General features: G+C 53.1%; 7 protein-coding genes across 7 annotated transcripts; 4 read left to right on the forward strand and 3 right to left on the reverse strand.

The window, feature by feature from the left end:
* The first annotated feature begins 548 nt into the window (after nt 1-548).
* On the forward strand, nt 549-2,436 carry LAESUDRAFT_725219 (Pantoate-beta-alanine ligase). The gene is made up of 5 exons (XM_040908781.1): nt 549-864; nt 918-1,294; nt 1,348-1,469; nt 1,521-2,193; nt 2,257-2,436. The coding sequence occupies exons 1-4, from the start codon at nt 708-710 to the stop codon at nt 1,939-1,941; spliced, it is 1,077 nt and encodes a 358-aa protein (XP_040765045.1). The 5' UTR covers nt 549-707; the 3' UTR covers nt 1,942-2,193; nt 2,257-2,436.
* On the reverse strand, nt 2,124-3,194 carry LAESUDRAFT_758713 (uncharacterized protein; the record flags this gene model as incomplete). Its single annotated transcript, XM_040912485.1, has 2 exons — nt 2,124-2,195; nt 2,259-3,194. 2 exons carry the CDS (start codon nt 3,192-3,194, stop codon nt 2,124-2,126), a joined length of 1,008 nt encoding a protein of 335 aa, XP_040765046.1.
* A 1,716-nt stretch (nt 3,195-4,910) lies between these two features.
* On the forward strand, nt 4,911-5,643 carry LAESUDRAFT_743028 (uncharacterized protein). The gene is made up of 3 exons (XM_040911231.1): nt 4,911-5,040; nt 5,095-5,327; nt 5,387-5,643. The coding sequence occupies exons 1-3, from the start codon at nt 5,018-5,020 to the stop codon at nt 5,434-5,436; spliced, it is 306 nt and encodes a 101-aa protein (XP_040765047.1). The 5' UTR covers nt 4,911-5,017; the 3' UTR covers nt 5,437-5,643.
* A 170-nt stretch (nt 5,644-5,813) lies between these two features.
* Nucleotides 5,814-7,257, reverse strand: LAESUDRAFT_713769 (Ribokinase-like protein; the record flags this gene model as incomplete). The annotated part of the gene is made up of 7 exons (XM_040907012.1): nt 5,814-5,923; nt 6,011-6,114; nt 6,209-6,354; nt 6,419-6,667; nt 6,730-6,865; nt 6,949-7,095; nt 7,145-7,257. 7 exons carry the CDS (start codon nt 7,255-7,257, stop codon nt 5,814-5,816), a joined length of 1,005 nt encoding a protein of 334 aa, XP_040765048.1.
* Nucleotides 7,258-8,267: 1,010 nt separating this feature from the next.
* LAESUDRAFT_725224 (uncharacterized protein) lies at nt 8,268-10,350 on the forward strand. Its single transcript, XM_040908782.1, has 3 exons — nt 8,268-8,348; nt 8,403-10,037; nt 10,087-10,350. The coding sequence occupies exons 1-3, from the start codon at nt 8,303-8,305 to the stop codon at nt 10,092-10,094; spliced, it is 1,689 nt and encodes a 562-aa protein (XP_040765049.1). The 5' UTR covers nt 8,268-8,302; the 3' UTR covers nt 10,095-10,350.
* Nucleotides 10,351-10,945: 595 nt separating this feature from the next.
* Nucleotides 10,946-13,142, forward strand: LAESUDRAFT_725225 (hydroxymethylglutaryl-CoA synthase). The gene is made up of 6 exons (XM_040908783.1): nt 10,946-11,152; nt 11,208-11,334; nt 11,391-11,747; nt 11,905-12,188; nt 12,243-12,671; nt 12,731-13,142. Exons 1-6 carry the CDS (start codon nt 11,045-11,047, stop codon nt 12,863-12,865), a joined length of 1,440 nt encoding a protein of 479 aa, XP_040765050.1. The 5' UTR covers nt 10,946-11,044; the 3' UTR covers nt 12,866-13,142.
* Nucleotides 13,143-13,173: 31 nt separating this feature from the next.
* On the reverse strand, nt 13,174-17,368 carry LAESUDRAFT_713772 (uncharacterized protein; the record flags this gene model as incomplete). Its single annotated transcript, XM_040907013.1, has 6 exons — nt 13,174-13,200; nt 13,245-15,077; nt 15,111-15,293; nt 15,345-15,422; nt 15,655-15,729; nt 15,818-17,368. The coding sequence occupies 6 exons, from the start codon at nt 17,366-17,368 to the stop codon at nt 13,174-13,176; spliced, it is 3,747 nt and encodes a 1,248-aa protein (XP_040765051.1).
* Between the last annotated feature and the right edge of the window lie 477 nt (nt 17,369-17,845).

Below are 17,845 nucleotides of genomic sequence, written 5' to 3' on the forward strand. Positions count from 1 at the left end.
ATCTTATTCTTTGTCCAGAGAGGCCAGTCATGCCAGGGCAGTAATCCCAGTGTTAAGAAGAGTATACTGAGGGCATGCTGTTACACTTGTCACATGATGTCAGAGCTGCACTGGGCCACATTGCTTTGTGGAGAGCTTGAGAGAGCTGCCCAAAAACCAAACTGTCATGAGTAACTGGGGAAGAGATATACCGCACAGAAGACTAAAGTGATAAGTTGAACGAGACAGCTTCGCACTCATACATCAAGGTCGTGACTGGGCGTGACAGCTGCTCAAAGGCGAGCTTTTGGACCCCTCAAGTTACTCGATTTTTCTTCAGTGCATTTCTGCACCAGCCATTCTGAAAATTTCATATATGGATTTTAGATAGTAGATCGTTGTTTTACGTGCTCTAATGCAAAGTACGGGTGAGAGTCATGACTCGACCTGAGCTTCAAAGGACTGGTTGCTTGAATGTCACACTTTCGCGCTATGCCACCTTCGCACTATGCCGAGCCCCGGCTCGAATGAATCGGAGCAGTACGTCCGGTGCAATTTCTTCACTACAACTCACTACTACCATGTCCCCTGTCCCAAGCTTCTACTTCGAGTAATCATTTCGGCCGATCTCTCCTGGTAATTGAGCTCTGTACACGAGTTAGCCTGCCATCCATCGCATAACTACCTCCCCAAACCCTCGAAAATCGTCCGTATACTGCAGACGAAACATGTCTTTATCCTCGAACGCATTACCTGCCTCGCCTTTCCCGATATTCACAACGGTAGCATCATACCGCGAGTGGCGGGAAAAGGCCTATGATGAGAAGAAATCCGTCGGCTTTGTAGCGACGATGGGTGCTCTGCACGAAGGCCATCTCTCACTAGGTAAGCACGGTTCGCCAATCTCGCGTCGCTGCCACTGAGTCTCTAACGTTCAGTGAGAAGGTCTCTCGCTGCGAATGACCTAACGGTGCTGTCCATATTCGTGAACCCTGCGCAATTCGCTCCCAATGAAGACCTTGCAACGTATCCGCGCTCGCTGCCTGACGACGTGGAGCTACTCTCGTCATTGTCCCTCTCCGTGGATCTTCCTGACGAGAAGGGAATATCTGAAAGTGTGACACGGACACCGTCCGCACTTTTCCTTCCGACGGTATCGGAGATGTACCCGAGTGGTATTTCACAGGATGTCTCGGAACAAAAGGGTACATTTGTAGAGGTGAAGGGTTACGGGCATCAGATGGAGGGTAAGACAAGGCCAACGTTCTTCCGCGGTGTTGCGACTGCGGTTACCAAGCTTTTCAACGTCATCGAGGTATGAACCACCGTCGGTCCCCTAATTTGGGGTTCATATTGATGCCAGAATAGCCCACTCGCACGTACTTTGGTCAGAAAGACATCCAGCAAGCACTATTACTACGACGTATGACGCGTGACCTACTCCTGTCGCATCCCTCCCCGGAGAACCTGTACATCGTGCCCACTGCTCGGTAGGTTCTCAAGCAGTATACTCTATTCTCACACACTCACCTGTTTTTCAGTGACACGATATCCTCTCTCGCGCTGGCCTCCCGCAACGCATACCTCACTCCGAGAGAGCGTGACTACGCCGCCCCTGCGCTATACGATGCACTGCAGGTCGGCGAACGCGCATGGGAGTCGGGAGAGACCAAGGCGGAGTGCGTGTCTCACGCACACAGAGTGATTTCTGAGACCATGGCAAGACTGAATGGGATAGGAAAGGAGAGAATTGAAATGCAGTTAGATTATATCGAATTCAACGACCCCGAGGGTTTCGACGTGCTCCCCGATGCGGTCACATTGGAGCAGTGGGAAAGCGAGGAAGGTCGTGGCGGACAGGAGAGACCGATCATTCTCAGCGGAGCGTTGTGGGTTGGACGGACTAGGTTGATTGATAATATCATCCTGGGTGATCCGTTGAGAATAGGCATGATGATTTAGTATTCACTTGGTATCATTGTATTCTGGAGCATACAATTCGTTTGCAGCGGGCTGTGATAAACAGATTTAGTTGTACATCATCGCGATGGTAAGAAACTGCTCCTGGCATTGCAGGTAGCAGCAGCAGTATAGTGAACTTCATCAACAATGTTAGTGCACCTGTCGTGCCTGCGCTGACGACTTCATTCCATATCGGACTCATCGTCGGATAAGCCATCATCTGACCCGGCAGGCTTGCTGGGAACGAAAGGGACCTAAATACGAAAATCTATGAGTTGGAATTATCGGATGATACGTCAAGAGGGCAATGATCGCACCGATTCTATGACACCTTCCAGTTCATGCCCGAGCCGTTCAAGCAGGTACTTGATTGACTCCAGCCCATTCAGGAGACAGCGTGCACAGCTCTCCTGACGGTAATCGACCATCTTGTCCTGAATGTGCTTTGTTAAATAAGTGCTCATCTCGACTGCCTCTCTGCAGGGACGCATGACCAACAGCCCCACCAATTCCTTTTGGAAGCTTTCGCAAACGATAGTAATATATTTGCCGTAATCTCTTGGTAGTTCATAATTTGCGCGGCTCTGTGCCGCACAAGACCGGCAGGAGAACTCGATGCAATATTCGCCATCGATGTTTGCGATGCATTCCGATTCAGCGAGAACTTCCCAGTCATCCGGACGCCAGACAAACTCAACCGCAGCGGCGATGCATCGGGACCGATAATTCATCAGTTCGTAAAGTGCATCGGAAGAGATTGTTGTTTCGAAAGAGGATTCTTTTTTCAGTGTGCTCCGTGAAGCTATAATCTTCGCTCTTTCCAGGTCCAGACGATGCGCAGCGCCGTATATCGTGATCGCGTGCTCATTCATGAACGGACCATCGATGAGTGTGTTACTCAGGAAGATGACGATGTCGTCCATTTTATACTTCACAGCAGCTTCCAGGACGGCTATTGCGTGTTTGACATCCTCGAAGGAGATATTAGGCATGGGGTAGCAGATACGGAGCAAGAAGTCGAGCACGATGTTTTCCTCGCTGACTGGGACTATAGGGAGGTCGTGATCGCCACCAGACGCAGGTGGCTGCGGAAGCGAGAACATGCTGTCGAATACTGGCGATGCAACAGAAAGAATCATTTTATGAACGCGGAAGTCGACACCATCCGATGAGCGCAGAACAACATCCGCATCGGGTCTGGTGAAGGGATGTAGGTATGGGTTTTTTTTCGTGGGCCCGTCTGCCTCCGACATCGATGTGAACAGGTGTACCCACGCCTGTTACAAGTTTGAAAACGAACTGCATCAGTGTCCATGATTACAAGCTTTTATGAACGTTCAACCGTTCACTACTCACGGAGTCCTCCTTGGATGTTGACGTTGAAGCTAAGCCTCAGGTTCAAGTGGAAACGAAGTACAAAAACGTGCGAAAGCAGGATCAACATCAGTCATGTGTCGCGTCCGACGCGTGGGGAGGAAGCGCTAGCTCCACTTTTGTTCTTTTGCAGCCAGCTCGCTGGTGCCAATAGCATGATGATACGACAATCGTCATCTAACGTCCATCGCGAACGCAACTTGGACATTGACGTAAAAGTACTTAGGCCATCAGGTTTGTAGATGTTCCAAAAGTGAGATGAGGAAGGCCGTGTACCAATATTATGAATATCTGAACTCATGTTAAGCTAGTAACTTCAGCATGGGGAACGCGAGAGAGTCAATGGCACGACCCGGCAGCGGGGCCAGAGTCTGAAGTGCGCGCCATCCATGCGCGCAGCGTTTAACGATGCACTATTGCTATTACTCTTTTGGTTCTTCCCAGAAGATGGGTTGCATGAAGGTGGTTCGCAAAGATCAGGATGCTGTGGCAGGATTTGTGGAGTGGGCGGACGGTTGGGTCTCGAGTACGGTGTATGCTCCGTGATGATATGGAGTCCAATACCATACCACTGCGTGCTAGGACTCTATGAGGCTAGATACAAAGTGACTTGAAGTCGTACATGAAGATTAGACAGCAGGCTCGCCAAGCTCCTGTTGGGCCTGGCCTTGCCAGCGGTCATGACCAATGTTGCTTGTGGCCGATCTGGTCAGTATCTTATAAATGAGAATAAAACTTGGGCATGCCGGCGCTGCATGCGCACTGCCCGGTTCCGACTGACTCACCGGTGGGGATGTGCGTTCCGCGCGATAAACACGGGAGAAAGGATGAGTTATAATTTCGCACGAAAGATATACAGTCATGGATTGTGAAGTAGCGAAGCGAGTACATTGTCTTGTACATGATAATTCGGAAAGGTACAAATGTTCAGATCAGATAGAACAGTAGGGTCGAGTAACGAAGCGAGTACATTGCATTTCACATGATAATTTGAAAAGGGGGGATGAAGAACAGCCAGTATTTCATTCAGATGAGGACGTCGTCCGCCACTCCGAGCTCTTCGTTGATTGTCGGTTCCGGTCGTTCGATAAGTTTGGTGACAGTGAGCATCTGGTCAGTATCTTATAAATGAAAATCGAACACTCACCGGCCATTTCCTGCCGACGGTCGCCGGCGATGGCACCAACAACGGTGCCCTTGCTTGAGAGACGATCGACAGTCCCCTGTGCGTATCTATCAGCTGGTGGAGAATTACTGTCCTACTATTGGGCGTATATACTCAATGAATAAGTGATTCCACTGAGGTGAGCACGACGTAACAAAAATTTAGACACAAACAAACATTACGTACAATTCCTCTGAATCGAATAGGCGTGATGTAACAGTGCCACTTGAGATGGATTATAGCTCCTCAGGGATGTCATGAGGCGCCACGGTGACGACCCCATGCCTGAGAAGGAAGCGCAGTGGTCAAGATTGGTGTCGCCTTCAGATCCGATCTCACATTGCGCCATGACGCGTGACGTCATACATAACATCGCGCGCCGTAAAGTGGCGCGTCATAACGTCGTGTGTCGTCGTCCGTCCTTTGATCGAAAGCGCGTGCCGCGATATATAAAGCGCAGACGCAGCGTCAAAACAGCAACTCGCATCTTTCATTCCTCCCACATCCTTCTGCAGAACAGCATCCGAGCACGTCATCATGTCCAGCGACAACAGTGCAGAGTAAGCGGAGTCTGCTCTTCGTATCGTCCCACGCTCACGGCCATGCGCATGTAGTAAGACCACAGGTCAATACCACTCCATGAAGGGCACAGCCGTGGAGGCCATTGGCAACCTCACTGGCGCGCAGTCGTGGCAGGATTCTGGAAAGCAGGAGCACGCGCAGGGCGAAGCCCAATACAAGGCCGGCCAAGCCCAGGGATATGCCGAGGGCACGATGGATAGACTTGGTGGCAAGAAGGACGCGGTGGTGGGCGCTGTGACTGGCGACCGAACCCAAGAGGCTTCCGGCAAGTTTCAACTTCGTGTCATCTGTAACATAACGCATTCTAACGAAGCATGATCACAGGAAATGTTAGGAAAGACAAGGGTCAGGCGCAGCAGAGCATTAACTCGTGAAAACCTCGTACCCGATCTGATGGCTGGATGTGTTTTGTACTCGTATTGAGATTTGGGCAACTGTAAATTATACTTTTGATTGCGGTTCGATGTGGAGGATCTTCTTTCACTGCCCACCGTCAATAATTGCATAATCACTATTGTGTATAACCATCACGCGAGCGTCAGTATTCTTCACAGAATATGAGCGCTTGAGCAATTATTCTTTGCAGAGCGCCCCGGCATTTATCTGACCCAACAAGTGCAATTCTTAAATCACGTCAGAGACGCACGGACGCAAGGAACAGATCGGATGACACGCACTTATAGGAGTAACGTTGGGTACGTTGTGCTGTCCGAATGAGCTATTTTATACATATTACATTTCATGCTACTCCTCAGAGCCTTCCCGCTTCGCCCAACACGTTCCACCCATTCTCGCCCTCGCTGGTGAACACCTCGGAGAACGCGCCGCCAATCTCGCCGAGCATGTCCTCCGTCACCACACCTATCCGTCACAGACACGTTCAAGGCAGCAGAAACGCGCATATAGTCAGCTCGGTGAGCCACGCAGTGGAAGCTGGGCATCACGCACCTCGCCCGTACTTGGCGAACGCGCGCCTCGAAGCAGTCCGCGTGACCATCGACCCGCCGACCGCGGCAAGCAGCGGTATGCGTGAGCTCGGGAGCGATTTATCGCTGCGCGGAGAGATAGCCAGGTGAGTCAGATTGGATGCGCGGAAAGGAGGAAGGATAGCAGGGTATGGAGAGAATATCAGCGCCAAGGACTCACCCGAACGCTCCACTTTCATAGCACTTTCCCCACGCGAGGAATGTGCCGACCGTTCCGCCGAGGATGTCGCCTTGCCCGCCACACCGCTTGTACCCGCCGGGTGTATCGACGCTAATCTGCTCCTCCGTCAACTCGAAGCCGCCCAACTGCATTCATCGCTCCATCAGCTCACCAGAAGCGGGAGATAGAAGTAGGCGGAGCGACACACACCGTGCTAGCTGTGTCGGTCGCGATGGTGTCCTCCTTGCCTTTTTCGAGGATGGTGACGCCGCCGAGGGCGCGGGAGATGCGCATGGCGCGCTCGCTGGCTGGCGTGGAGGGGTCCAGGTTGACGTCCTCGGAGAGACGCTTGAACTCGACGACGTTGGGGGTGAGGACGGCTTTGTGGTAGCCGCGGACGAGGGAGAGGTCGTGGCCGATCATCCAGAGGGCGTCTGCGTCGAGGACGATGTACATGCCCTGGACAGTGCAAATTATGAACATGTGCCAGTTGATATGGGATTGTGAGCTGATGCGCGTACCTGCTCCTTTGCGATGTTGAGCGCGAGCTTGGCACAGTTCTGCATGTAGTCCTCACGGCCGAGACCTGGGCCGATGACGAGGACGTGCAGACGCTCAAGGAGGGAGGACAGCGCGGGACGGAGGTCGGCGGGGGACCTGGGTGCTCTGAATGAGTTGCGTGGCTGCGTGTGGACGAAGGATGCATGGGCGGAAGACGCGGGAAAGGACGGGGCACTTACTGGTCCTCGCGGAGGATGGGGTGGACGATGAGGTCGGGTGAGTAGGACTTGATGGCGGCGGCGGCGGTGGGGGAGCAGATGACGTGCGCGAGGTCGGCGCCCATGCGCATCGAGGACATGGACGCGAAGAAGGGCGCGCCGGTGTAGCTGTGCGTACATCAGCGGCTTTTCATGTGGGATTTGATTGATGGCGTACTCTAGTGCACCGCCAAGGACGCCAACGCGGCCTGATTGGCCCTTGTGAAGGGTGCCGTTGAGCGGGGGGATGAGCTGCTTGATCTGCGAGAGGAGCTGCTTTGGGACTGGCATTATGTAGTAGATCCGGCTAGTTAATAGAGAAGATGTGGCCGCGAGTGTCGCCTATGGTATGCAAGGGATGGCAGGGTAACCGGAGGCGAAAGAATGAGAACGGAGAGCGGCGATGGGAACGACTCGCGAGGCCGATGACGCACGATACACCCTGCTACCGGGTTAGGGTCATGCGACGCGACGCATCACATTCGTGACTCCTCGTGCATGAAACCTCTTCGATTCGTGCTACTCCTGCGGGTTCTTGTGTGAAATATGCAAGCATCGCTTAATCCTCACGCCAGTCACGTCAAAGGCCTTAACCCGCTTCGCTGCTAGAACAAGAACTACACGTTGGATTGGGTGAATGTGAATGAAGCCGCTCCTAGGCCTGTGATGTCTGGGATCTGCCTATCGCCTGGATCGAACGTGTACCTGGAGCTCTTGCTGTCCGACGGCCGTGAAGCCTAATAGAGGAAGCCACGAAGAGAAGACGAAGAATGATGATGCCTCCGCGAGCCGACTGAAAGTGGTGTCGAGTCTTCCTTCGCCTTGCTATTTGCGCAGATAGTAGACCCGGGGCCGGTGCTGGTCGAGCGCTCGCGATTGCTGTCAATACTCTGTCCTACATAGCGTTCTTTTACTCGAATCGAAGGCAGAGTCACAGTTGCTGGTCCCTAACGTCCCTATGGAGTGCTCGTATCACATCTTTCTGAGTGATGCTAGCGATATCTAATCGCCGCCTGCTGCAAACGAAGATCGATGCCCAGGGGCACTTCGAAGGCAATTGAAGCCGCATCATCCTCCCGTGCCACCTGCACCGCTTCAGCAAATCAATAGCAAGTCTCTATTGTCTCGTGAGAGACGATCATCACTCCTTCTGTACCGAAGTCAGCTCGTGTGCGTGTGTTGTTCATCCTCAATGTAGCGGTTTCGTGGACGAGGCCAATCCATGGGTACAGCCGGCATCAACACATGTAGGCGCTTCTGAGATTCGCATAGGTACTAATAAAGACACTCATCTTCGTGATACGACATTGATTCTCCTCCGATATCGCTCTCTGCCATGCTCTCGCGCTTCCCGCGAGAGATCACGAGCAAAATGGTACAGAGTACGTTTCACTCTCATCACCATGTCATTCAGTAGCATCTTACAGGACTTCCAGGTTCAAAAAAGCCTGGTTTGATCAGCCGTAAAGGAACCGCACCAACCTGGCAACAGCTTTCCATGGGTATCCATCCGTTCACGCGACCTACGGCAGACGTCGTATTGGCGTCCAGCGACAACGTCGCGTTCTGCGTACACAGGACGATTTTAAGCGAGGCGTCTCATGTTTTCGCGGACATGCTTAGCACAGCGAGCGCCGCAGACTCGACATCCGGCACTGTATCTTCTGATGAACATCGATTCGCACGACTTCCGATATACCCTGTCTCGGAAGACAGCAAAACGCTAGAGAATGTCCTGCGCCTATGTTATCCGGTGTCCGATCCGGAGCTGAGCGATACAACTGAATTACATAAAACGCTGGCGGCTGTGGCCAAGTACGAGATGGAAGAGGCTTTGGGCATCATCAAGGGGCGGCTCCGTGCGCTCATCCGTCTCAACCCTTTCGAGGCCTACGCCATCGCGTGCAGCTTTGCACTCGAGGAGATCGCTCGAAAGGCTGCCGTCCAACTCTCTGGAAAGGATGCGCGCGGCTTCGCCTGGATGACCGATGGTCATTCGTCACCGCGGTACGAAGGTTTCACTGCGGGGGCGTACGTTCGGCTTCTGTCTTTTGTTCGCAACCAAAGCGATGTGAGTGAATCGTTCTGCTTCACTCGCCGCGCAGACCAAGACGTCCCATTGAGCGCGATCATCGAGGAAGCGGAGGCTGTCCCTGCTGTCGCTCATCCTATGCCTCCGTTTGATTGGCCTGATGCGGATCTCGTCCTGCACACCGCCGACTCAGTGGAGTTCCGCGTACATCGCCTCATCCTGGAAATGGCATCTCCCGTCTTCCGAGACGTTCTTTCGAAACCACTTCCGAGTGTTGCAGCGACGGAACGCCTCGCGAGGCCGCATCCTCGCATGCCGCTTCTGCGGATGGAGGAGACGAGCAAGGTCGTCGTCGTCCTGCTGCAAGTATACTATCCCACTTGCGATCTAGAGGCAGATGATGTTGAACTAGTCCTGGCTGCGTTGGCAGCTGCCAAGAAGTATGACATGCAAAAAGCTGAGCATATTCTCGCCGCAGGGCTGCTTCAAATGACCGTGCCTCCCGTGCGCGTCTTTCTGGTAGCGTGCCGTTTGGGGCTGCAAACGCTGGCGGTCGAGGCATCTAAACGCCTTCTGCACCTGGGACTAGACGAATTAGAAACCTACCAACCAGAGATGGAACATGTTCCTGCAGAAACATATGAACGTCTACGGCGGTTCCATGCAACAAGCATGATGCTCCTCGATGCCTTTATCCGTTCATACACCTCCATACCGCTATCGTGGCAGGCAAAGTTCCGCCGACTTTGTCAGAAGAGTAATATTCTAGTTCCTGCCAGTGACAAGCCATATTACGACCGCGATGACAGAAGGTCCGAGATGAGCGTGACGTGCTGGTTCAACTCGTATATAGAGGAAGTACTTTGGAAGCTAAGAGAGCATCGGCCTTGCCTGTCGATCGCTGCCTGCCCGGCGGTGCTCGAGTCGGCTATGGCCGTTTCTGAGCGAAGAAGGTCGTGTGCCGCTTGCCAGTCGTCGCAGGGTCTTTTGTTGTTGATGGAGTTTAGTCAGTTCTTTGCGAAGGAGATTGAGAAACGAGGTAAGTACGTTTTGGCGTGGCATCCGTTATTCGTATTGATTGCGTGCAGTTCGCTGAATGTCATAATGGTGACCGTCATCCCCGTGAAGAGTTGGAGACAGCATGGATCTGAGAGCTCTCTTGTGGTATTTTGCGTGAGATGTATGCCAGTTGAGTGCCGTCATCATTTGACTTCCGACGATTATATGACCTGTATCATACGTACGTACGACTCACGAACTGTCACTGGTTGATTGTGATCTTGCATGTTCTTCCTGATGTCAAAAGGTTTCGTTGTCCAATTTCCATAAAATCTATCTTCGGGCTTGTCAATGGGTGATCCGAGGAGCAAACATATACATCACCGCATGCAGGGTCGCCTAGACAAGCGGCACATATATACGCAGGAACAGCTTTCCCCTCGTATCACACTACTTCGCTCGAAGACTGGAAGACTGGCGGACGAAGGGAAGTTCGGAGATCCCGTGAGCAGTGACTTCGCCTGAAACAGACTTGGTTCGTTCGAGCGCCGCACCAACATGCTTGGAGCATGGCGAGCGGTGTGGGCTCATTGACAATCTGTACACGGTCGTTTTTTCCTTCACACGCACCGACGTCAATCAGACGCATTGGCGTTTAGGAAGAATGTCTCGCGGTGTCGCAGAACAAAGATGGCGTATGAAACACCGTAGGATTGCTTAAACCTTCGTAGTCGACAGAGAATGCTGTTGGGTTGACCAATAGTCGGAAGAAAATGGTTGGTCGGACGATACAAGGCGTCGTGTTTGGACGAGACGAACGCCCGTTGATGGGGACGGACGCAGCCAATGAGCACGCGCCACTGTCTTGGCCGCTAACTGCGGTCGTACCACCTCCTCCCAAAAAACAATTTCTGGACACTCGTCTCATCCTCCTTTTTCTTATATAAACGCGACACTTCGTCGCTTCGTCCTTCCGCTCATCAACGATACCTGCCCTTTGCACTCGCCAGTCTTTCGCCTCCCCGCCGTCACCGTATACCGACCACCATGACTATTCCTCTCAATGGCACCACTCATATTCACGATGAGATCGAGGCCCCTGCTCGTCCAAGAGATGTTGGTATCCTCGCGATGGAGATGTATTTCCCTCGTCGGGTGAGCTACAATGGTTTCGTGGCCTCAGCTGGTCCACTCACGCGTAGCCTTTTAGTGCATCTCGGAGGAGGAATTGGAAGAGTTCGATGGCGTCTCGAAGGGAAAATATACCATTGGCCTTGGGCAAAAGTTCATGGCATGCTGCGATGACCGTGAAGACATCAATACCTTCGCACTGACCGGTACGTGTCAGCTCACCAATACCTGCAACTCGACAGCTCACGCAACAGAACTCCAGCTGTCAACAACCTGCTCGAGAAGTACGACGTGGACCCAAAGTCGATCGGTCGCATTGACGTCGGCACGGAAACCATCATCGACAAGTCAAAAGCAACCAAGACCGTGCTCATGGACCTTTTCGCCGAGGCCGGCAACTCGGACATCGAGGGTGTAGACTCGAAGAACGCGTGCTACGGTTCGACTGCCGCGCTGTTCAACGCCGTCAACTGGGTCGAGTCGTCATCGTGGGATGGCCGGAACGCGATTGTCGTCGGCGGCGACATTGCCATCTATGCTGAAGGTTCTGGTCGGCCGACGGGCGGTGCTGGTGCTTTCGCGATGCTGATCGGCCCCAATGCGCCTCTTGTGCTCGAACGTGAGTAGCAGTCTAAATATGCAAGGCTCGAGCGCTCTGTTCTCGCTCGCACCGTGCCGTGCGCTATCATAGCGGCGATTGCGGCGAACGCGCCGGTCTATCCTCGTATTTTCCCATGCATTCTCAAGTGTACTAATCATGCTCTTCTGCTGAATAGCCATCCATGGCACGCACATGGTCAACACGTATGACTTTTACAAGCCAAAGCTTGACTCGGAGTATCCCCAGGTCGACGGTCCGCTCTCCATCACCACCTACGTCTCCGCCATCGATGCCGCCTACTCTGCGTTCCGCCGGAAACACGCGCGTGCGAAGAAGACCGCGAGTCTGAACGGCAATGGCGATGCGGCGGCACTCGCTTCGTTCTCTCTGGAGGATGTCGACTACCCCGTCTTCCACAGTCCCTACGGCAAGATGGTGCAGAAAGCACACGCACGCCTTGTGAGTACCCTTGCCCTTCCGTAGCATGCATGCACCTCAACTTTCGTTCATTAGGTTTACAATGACTTCAAAACGAAGCCTTCCTCATCGAAGTACGCTAGCGTACCCAATCCCGAAGCCATCCTCGCACAGCCCTACAAAGAATCATTGACCGACAAGACGCTCGAAAAGACCTTCATGGCCGTCGCAAAGAAGGAGTTCGAGAGCACCGTCGAGCACTCGATGCGCTGCGCACGGCGATGCGGCAACATGTACACCGCGTCGCTGTATGGCGGTCTCGCATCGCTGCTCGCGAGCATCGAGCCCACAGACCTCCGGGGCAAGCGCATCAGTATGTTCGCGTTTGGCAGCGGCCTCGCGAGCAGCTTCTTCACAATCCGCGTTAAGGGCGACACGGCGCAGATTAGGGAGAAGATGGACCTCATCGACCGTCTCGCGAGCATGCAGGTCGTGCCCTGCCAGGAATACGTCGACGCCTTGGAGGTAAGCCGGATGGTTTTATCGCCGAGCTAATTGTAGCTTGACATTGCTTCGCTTTGCAGCTTCGGGAGAAGAACCACAACGCAGGCTCGTACACTCCTGAGGGCTCGCTCGACAACATCTGGCCGGGCGGGTTCTACCTCGAGAGTATCGACAGCAAGTACAGACGCAAGTATGGCCGCAAGGCCAAGGCATGAACAACTTCCGGCCCCTTCTCTTTTCCGCTATCAACTCGCATCGTGATATCCATCTCGCCAGCATGAAAGCATCGCATATCATATGTACTATCACACTGCTTTTTGTTTCGTTCCTCACTTATTTCTCGGTGCTTGTTGCTTTCGGTGTCGGATCGAAGTTCGTATGGCTGATCGTCGGGCTTCGCTTAGAGTTCGTGCATTCATAGATTCATACATGTAGTAGTAACATTTGCACGGTGTTTATCGAATACTAATGGAAGCTATGGGTATCTGAAACACAGGCGTGACTCGAGCTGCATATATCCTGCCTACAGCGATGCCGGCTCAAGCTGGACCTGAAATCACCATCAGCACTGGTCATGACCTGAACGAAACTAACGATGCCCACCTCACACAGCACCTTCTTTACCCTCACCGAGACGTACTCGTGCAATCCTGTTAGGAACTTAGCGATTGGCTCGCACTCCGTGCAGTAACATCCCTCCTGGTAGGAGCGCAAGAACACACCCTGGTCGTATTCCCGCTCATCCTCGTCCGTCTTGTGCTCCTTGCCCATCGCGTCCGTCACATTGTCATAGATCCAGTCCCGCGCGCATTTGTGGCACATTTTCCGTCTGAAGTGCATCGCAGCACCGCTTTGTCCGCACGAAGAACAGGTGGGCGGCGCGTCCTCCTGCTTTGGCACGTCCTCTTGCTTTGGCATGCTCTCCTGCTCCGGCGCGCTCCCTGACGCCGGTGGTGGTGGCGGCTGAAGGCCGTCCCCCTCGGCGGGCTTTGTCTCGTCCGCTTCTTCAGTTGTTTGCTTGTCCTCAGTTAGCGACGCTTTCTTCTCCTCGCTGATCTCAGGTTTTTCTTCAGACGAAGACGTGGCTTCGCCCTCTTTGTGCTCTTCCTTCACCGATGCCCCTTGCAAATCACCCTCATCAGGCTTGGGCAGATCCCAAAGTGCATCCAGGTTTAATTGCTCGTTCTCTCTCGTCACCGCCTCGCGGCACGCCCGACGGTACCTAAGCAATCTGCGCAACACGTCCGCGGGAGTCCTTTCCATCTCGTCTACGTAGACCTGCTCAGCATAGGCGAATCTGAGACTCCGCATCGCCGCCTCCTGCGCATATGGATGTAGCTCCGGACCCGAGCGCGCGACGATGAGGAAGGCGCGCACAGACTTGCGATATGCGAAGTCCTCCCATTCGTTCTTGAGGGCGTTGGACACGCGCGTCATCTGATACTTGGCGGCTGCTTGCATGAGAGAATCCAGCAGTGATAAATTCTCGCCGATCAGCTTGCCCTGGTCGATGGGATAGCAAAGCTTGACGAGAACCGACAATGTGCGGCTGTCCTCGGGCAGGTTCAAGGTAGAGATGCTGTTTTCCGAAACAGACGGCTTCGGTGGTGCAGCAGAATTGAGCATGTCACGTAGGACGGGAGATGCCAAGGATAGGATGATCTGGTGCGCTGGGAAGTCGACTCCGTCCGAGGAGCGACAGGTGACGTCTGTGTATGCGTGAGCGTAAAAGTCGACCTGAGGCACGTCCTCTTCCTCAGCAGTCTGTTCGACGTCGGATGGGGCCGGACTGCAGAAGCTGAACGAGCCGTCCACTTGTCCATTCAAGCGCTGGAAGTGCAACAGCCTGAAGTAGGCACCTGCAGATATCTCGTGCATCTCCGGTGGAAACTCGTCGAGTAAGGAGTGTGACATGGCTTGCTGAGCGGCGTGCAACGCCTCTGACTCCAGATGCAAGCGGCATGCGACGGCCCAGACGCGGAGCGGCTCACTCGCGGCGAACGACCGTAGCTTCTTGCAGAGGACGGCCGTCGCCTGCTCCATCTCGTACTTCGTAGCCGCCTCCAATATGCCTCGCACCGCTTCCAGGTCAGTCAGCAGGGGATCGGCAATCGGATAACATACGCGCAGGAGATTGTCGAGCGTCGTGCTGTCCTCCGTCATCGCAACAACTGGACGACCATCCCTTGTGTCCGCGCTGTCCTCCTGTGGGTTTTCAGGATTTGGAGGCTGGGGCAAGCTGAACATGTTCGCGAATAAGGGAGAGGCCTCCGCGAGGATCACGCTGTGCACGCGAAAGTCGACGCCATCGGAAGACCGGAGGATGATGTCTGCGGCTACATTGTCAAACGGTGGCGAAGCGTCGGTGGAGGCAGCACGAGATTGCATGAGGTGGTTGGGGAAGGAGCGACGGGTCTGAGCTGGAGGCTATCTGTGGTTGATGGTTGTGACCACACGCACCTGATCCACGCTGCTGAGAAGCGCTGTGCTGCCCGTTTCAGACAAGAAAGCCCTGTGTGGTACACTGTCTGACACTTTTAAGTAATGGGATAATAGGACTTCTGCAGCTGCAGATGACATGTTGGCACCAAGAAAGGGTGGCGGAAGAGCGTGCAATTGATCTCGGTCTGATCGTCCAAAATACTGAGCGTCAAAGGTATTGCCTTTTGATTCTAACATGTACAAACAACTGACCGAGGCTGCCACCGGAACTTCAACAATATTACTTGGCCGAACATAAGATACAAAGTTTACGTATTGAGCTCTGCAGTACTTGGTACAGAGAAGGCAGCGCATAAAACTCCCCCGAGAATTTTGCGTCAATAATGCCGTTGCATGCCCGTTGCCCAAGGCCATCGACCGGCAACATACTATCACCTGAGTTGTTCTCAGATGCGAACAGTCATTGATCATCATGATTGTCACAGTACATATGCTATTGAGTCTTTGCCTCTGAAGGTCAGTATAATACACAAGCCATACAATCAGATAATCGTAGTCATACATGTGCGTCTGCAGCCGAAAGGTACCAATACAGCACCATTGATGCAAATATTCTACTTTGATTGAAAACCTGGGTCTGGTGTCATGGCGTCTCAAGCTCAATCTAAATGAGGAGATTGCCAATTAGTGAGGCAATTAATACTGTTTTAAAGAAGGAAGTTTACCGAAGACAACGCGGTTCGATATTGCTCCTGGACATAATCCTCTGCCTCCTCCCAGAATGTCGCTATCTGCCCGCAGCTAGGGCACCAAAGATTGTTCTGGATTGAGAACAGTACGATGTCTTCTCCGTGGATGCCGGTCAATGCATCTGGCCGCGAGGCAAATGATGCCGATAGTCGTACAGTGACTTGTGCGTTCAGGCTTTTTTTCGCGCAATTTAAACAGGTCTTCCGCCGTGTTCTGTCTGGAAGAACCTCGGAGCACGAGGAGCACTCTTGGATAGATCCTTCTACGGGTTCATCATTGTACGTAGACCAGAATGTCCCCAAGCCCAGCTCTCGGTTTATCCTCCCCATCGCATCACTTTCTTCGTCTCGATATCTGATGAGCCGATAGTAACATTCCGCAGCTGCCTGCTCCATCTGTTTAGTATACTCCTTATGCAGGTGTGCATACCGCATTGTGCGCGACGCAGCTTCTCTGGCCAGATATTGGATGGGTGACTGGGCAGACAATAGATATGCCCGGAGTGGCTCTGGGCTAGCGAGCTTTCTCCACGCAGCTTTCACAGACTCGCCAACCCTATCCATCCCATACTGCACCGTCGCTTGAAGGAGAGTCTCCACTATCGTCATATCGTCAATCAGCTCTTCAGGCTTTTCTAGGGGGTAACAAAGCTTGAGGAGCAATGCAAGTATGCGACCGGGGATGTCGAGTCGGAGAACAGGCAGCCCAACCGGCACGGCAGCCTCCGTTCCTGCTTGCGTAGCTTTGTCAATCATGTCGCGAATGACAAGAGATGCCATCGACAGCACGATCCTATGCGCACGGAAATCTGTCCCGTCCGAAGACCGGCAAACAAGATCAGCATAGGGATGATCGAAGAACTGATCCATCGCTGTCTCAGACACGCTCGTGCTGGCGATTGGTTCCTTCGTCTGGTCATTTTTTGCCGGTGAAGATGCTCGATTGAGAAATGTGAAAGTGTCGTCCACCCGCCCATCCTGGCGACGGTACTCCAGAAGACGGAAGAACGCGCCTGCAAACACGCCCTCCATCTTCATCTCTGGCGGCATATTGTCCAAGATTGGCCGGTTTAACGTGTGCTTTGCAGCGACACGAGCCTCGTCTTCGAGTTGGAAATGACATGCCATAGCCCAGACGCGAAGTGGCTCTCTCTCAGAGAAAGAGCGCAACGCCTCTATCGCTAAGAACTTCGCTTGATCCATCTCATATTTGATGGATGCTTCCAGCACTAACTGGACATCCTTCAAGTCTTCCAATACCGGATCGATGACCGGATAACAGAACCGAAGGAGATTGTTGAGGGTTGTGCTATCCTCTGAAAGTATGACCACAGGACGTCCGTCGGTAGCTACGGTGTCCCCTACTTGGCTGAGCCTACGTTTGAAAAAAGGAGAGGCCTCGATCAAGATGACACTATGCACGCGGAAATCGATGAGATCGGAAGAGCGAAGGATAGTATCGGCCGCAGCATTGTTGAAGGGGCTCGGTGCATCAGCAGCTGGCTGCGGTGAAGAGGGAGGATCCATGGTTTGCCGATGATTCTGTGAACGAGGATGTGAGCGTGTGTTGCAGCCGCTGCGAATGCGTCCATCGTTGCAAACAGCAGATGTGATTGCCGGTATTTGCCGAGCGAAGGTTAATATTCGGTAAATCAAATTGTAGTAGAAAGTCACTCTAGTCGGAGGTCTGTAGATCCAAAGGCGCATATATTTATGTTCGCTACAAGCGGCGCATGCTTCGCATAGTATGTAGAAGCCTTTAACTGTAGAGCTCATCGCTACCTACAACATCAGGTCATCGATACTTTGCAAGGCTTACCAACATCTAACGAGAGACATACTACAACAATGAGAGAAGCATATCACGGTGAAAAATAAGTGCAGACATGCAGGGCAAAATATCAGCGATGAGTCTAAGCAACAGCAGGGTAACCTCGAGTTGGTGGTCCTCGACGTCAAAGGTCGCAACAAAGATCGTAGATGCATTACCAGATGGACCCCCCC

This window comes from Laetiporus sulphureus, assembly GCF_001632365.1.
Source record: "Laetiporus sulphureus 93-53 unplaced genomic scaffold LAESUscaffold_16, whole genome shotgun sequence".
In the NCBI taxonomy this organism is placed as follows: Eukaryota; Fungi; Basidiomycota; class Agaricomycetes; order Polyporales; family Laetiporaceae; genus Laetiporus; species Laetiporus sulphureus.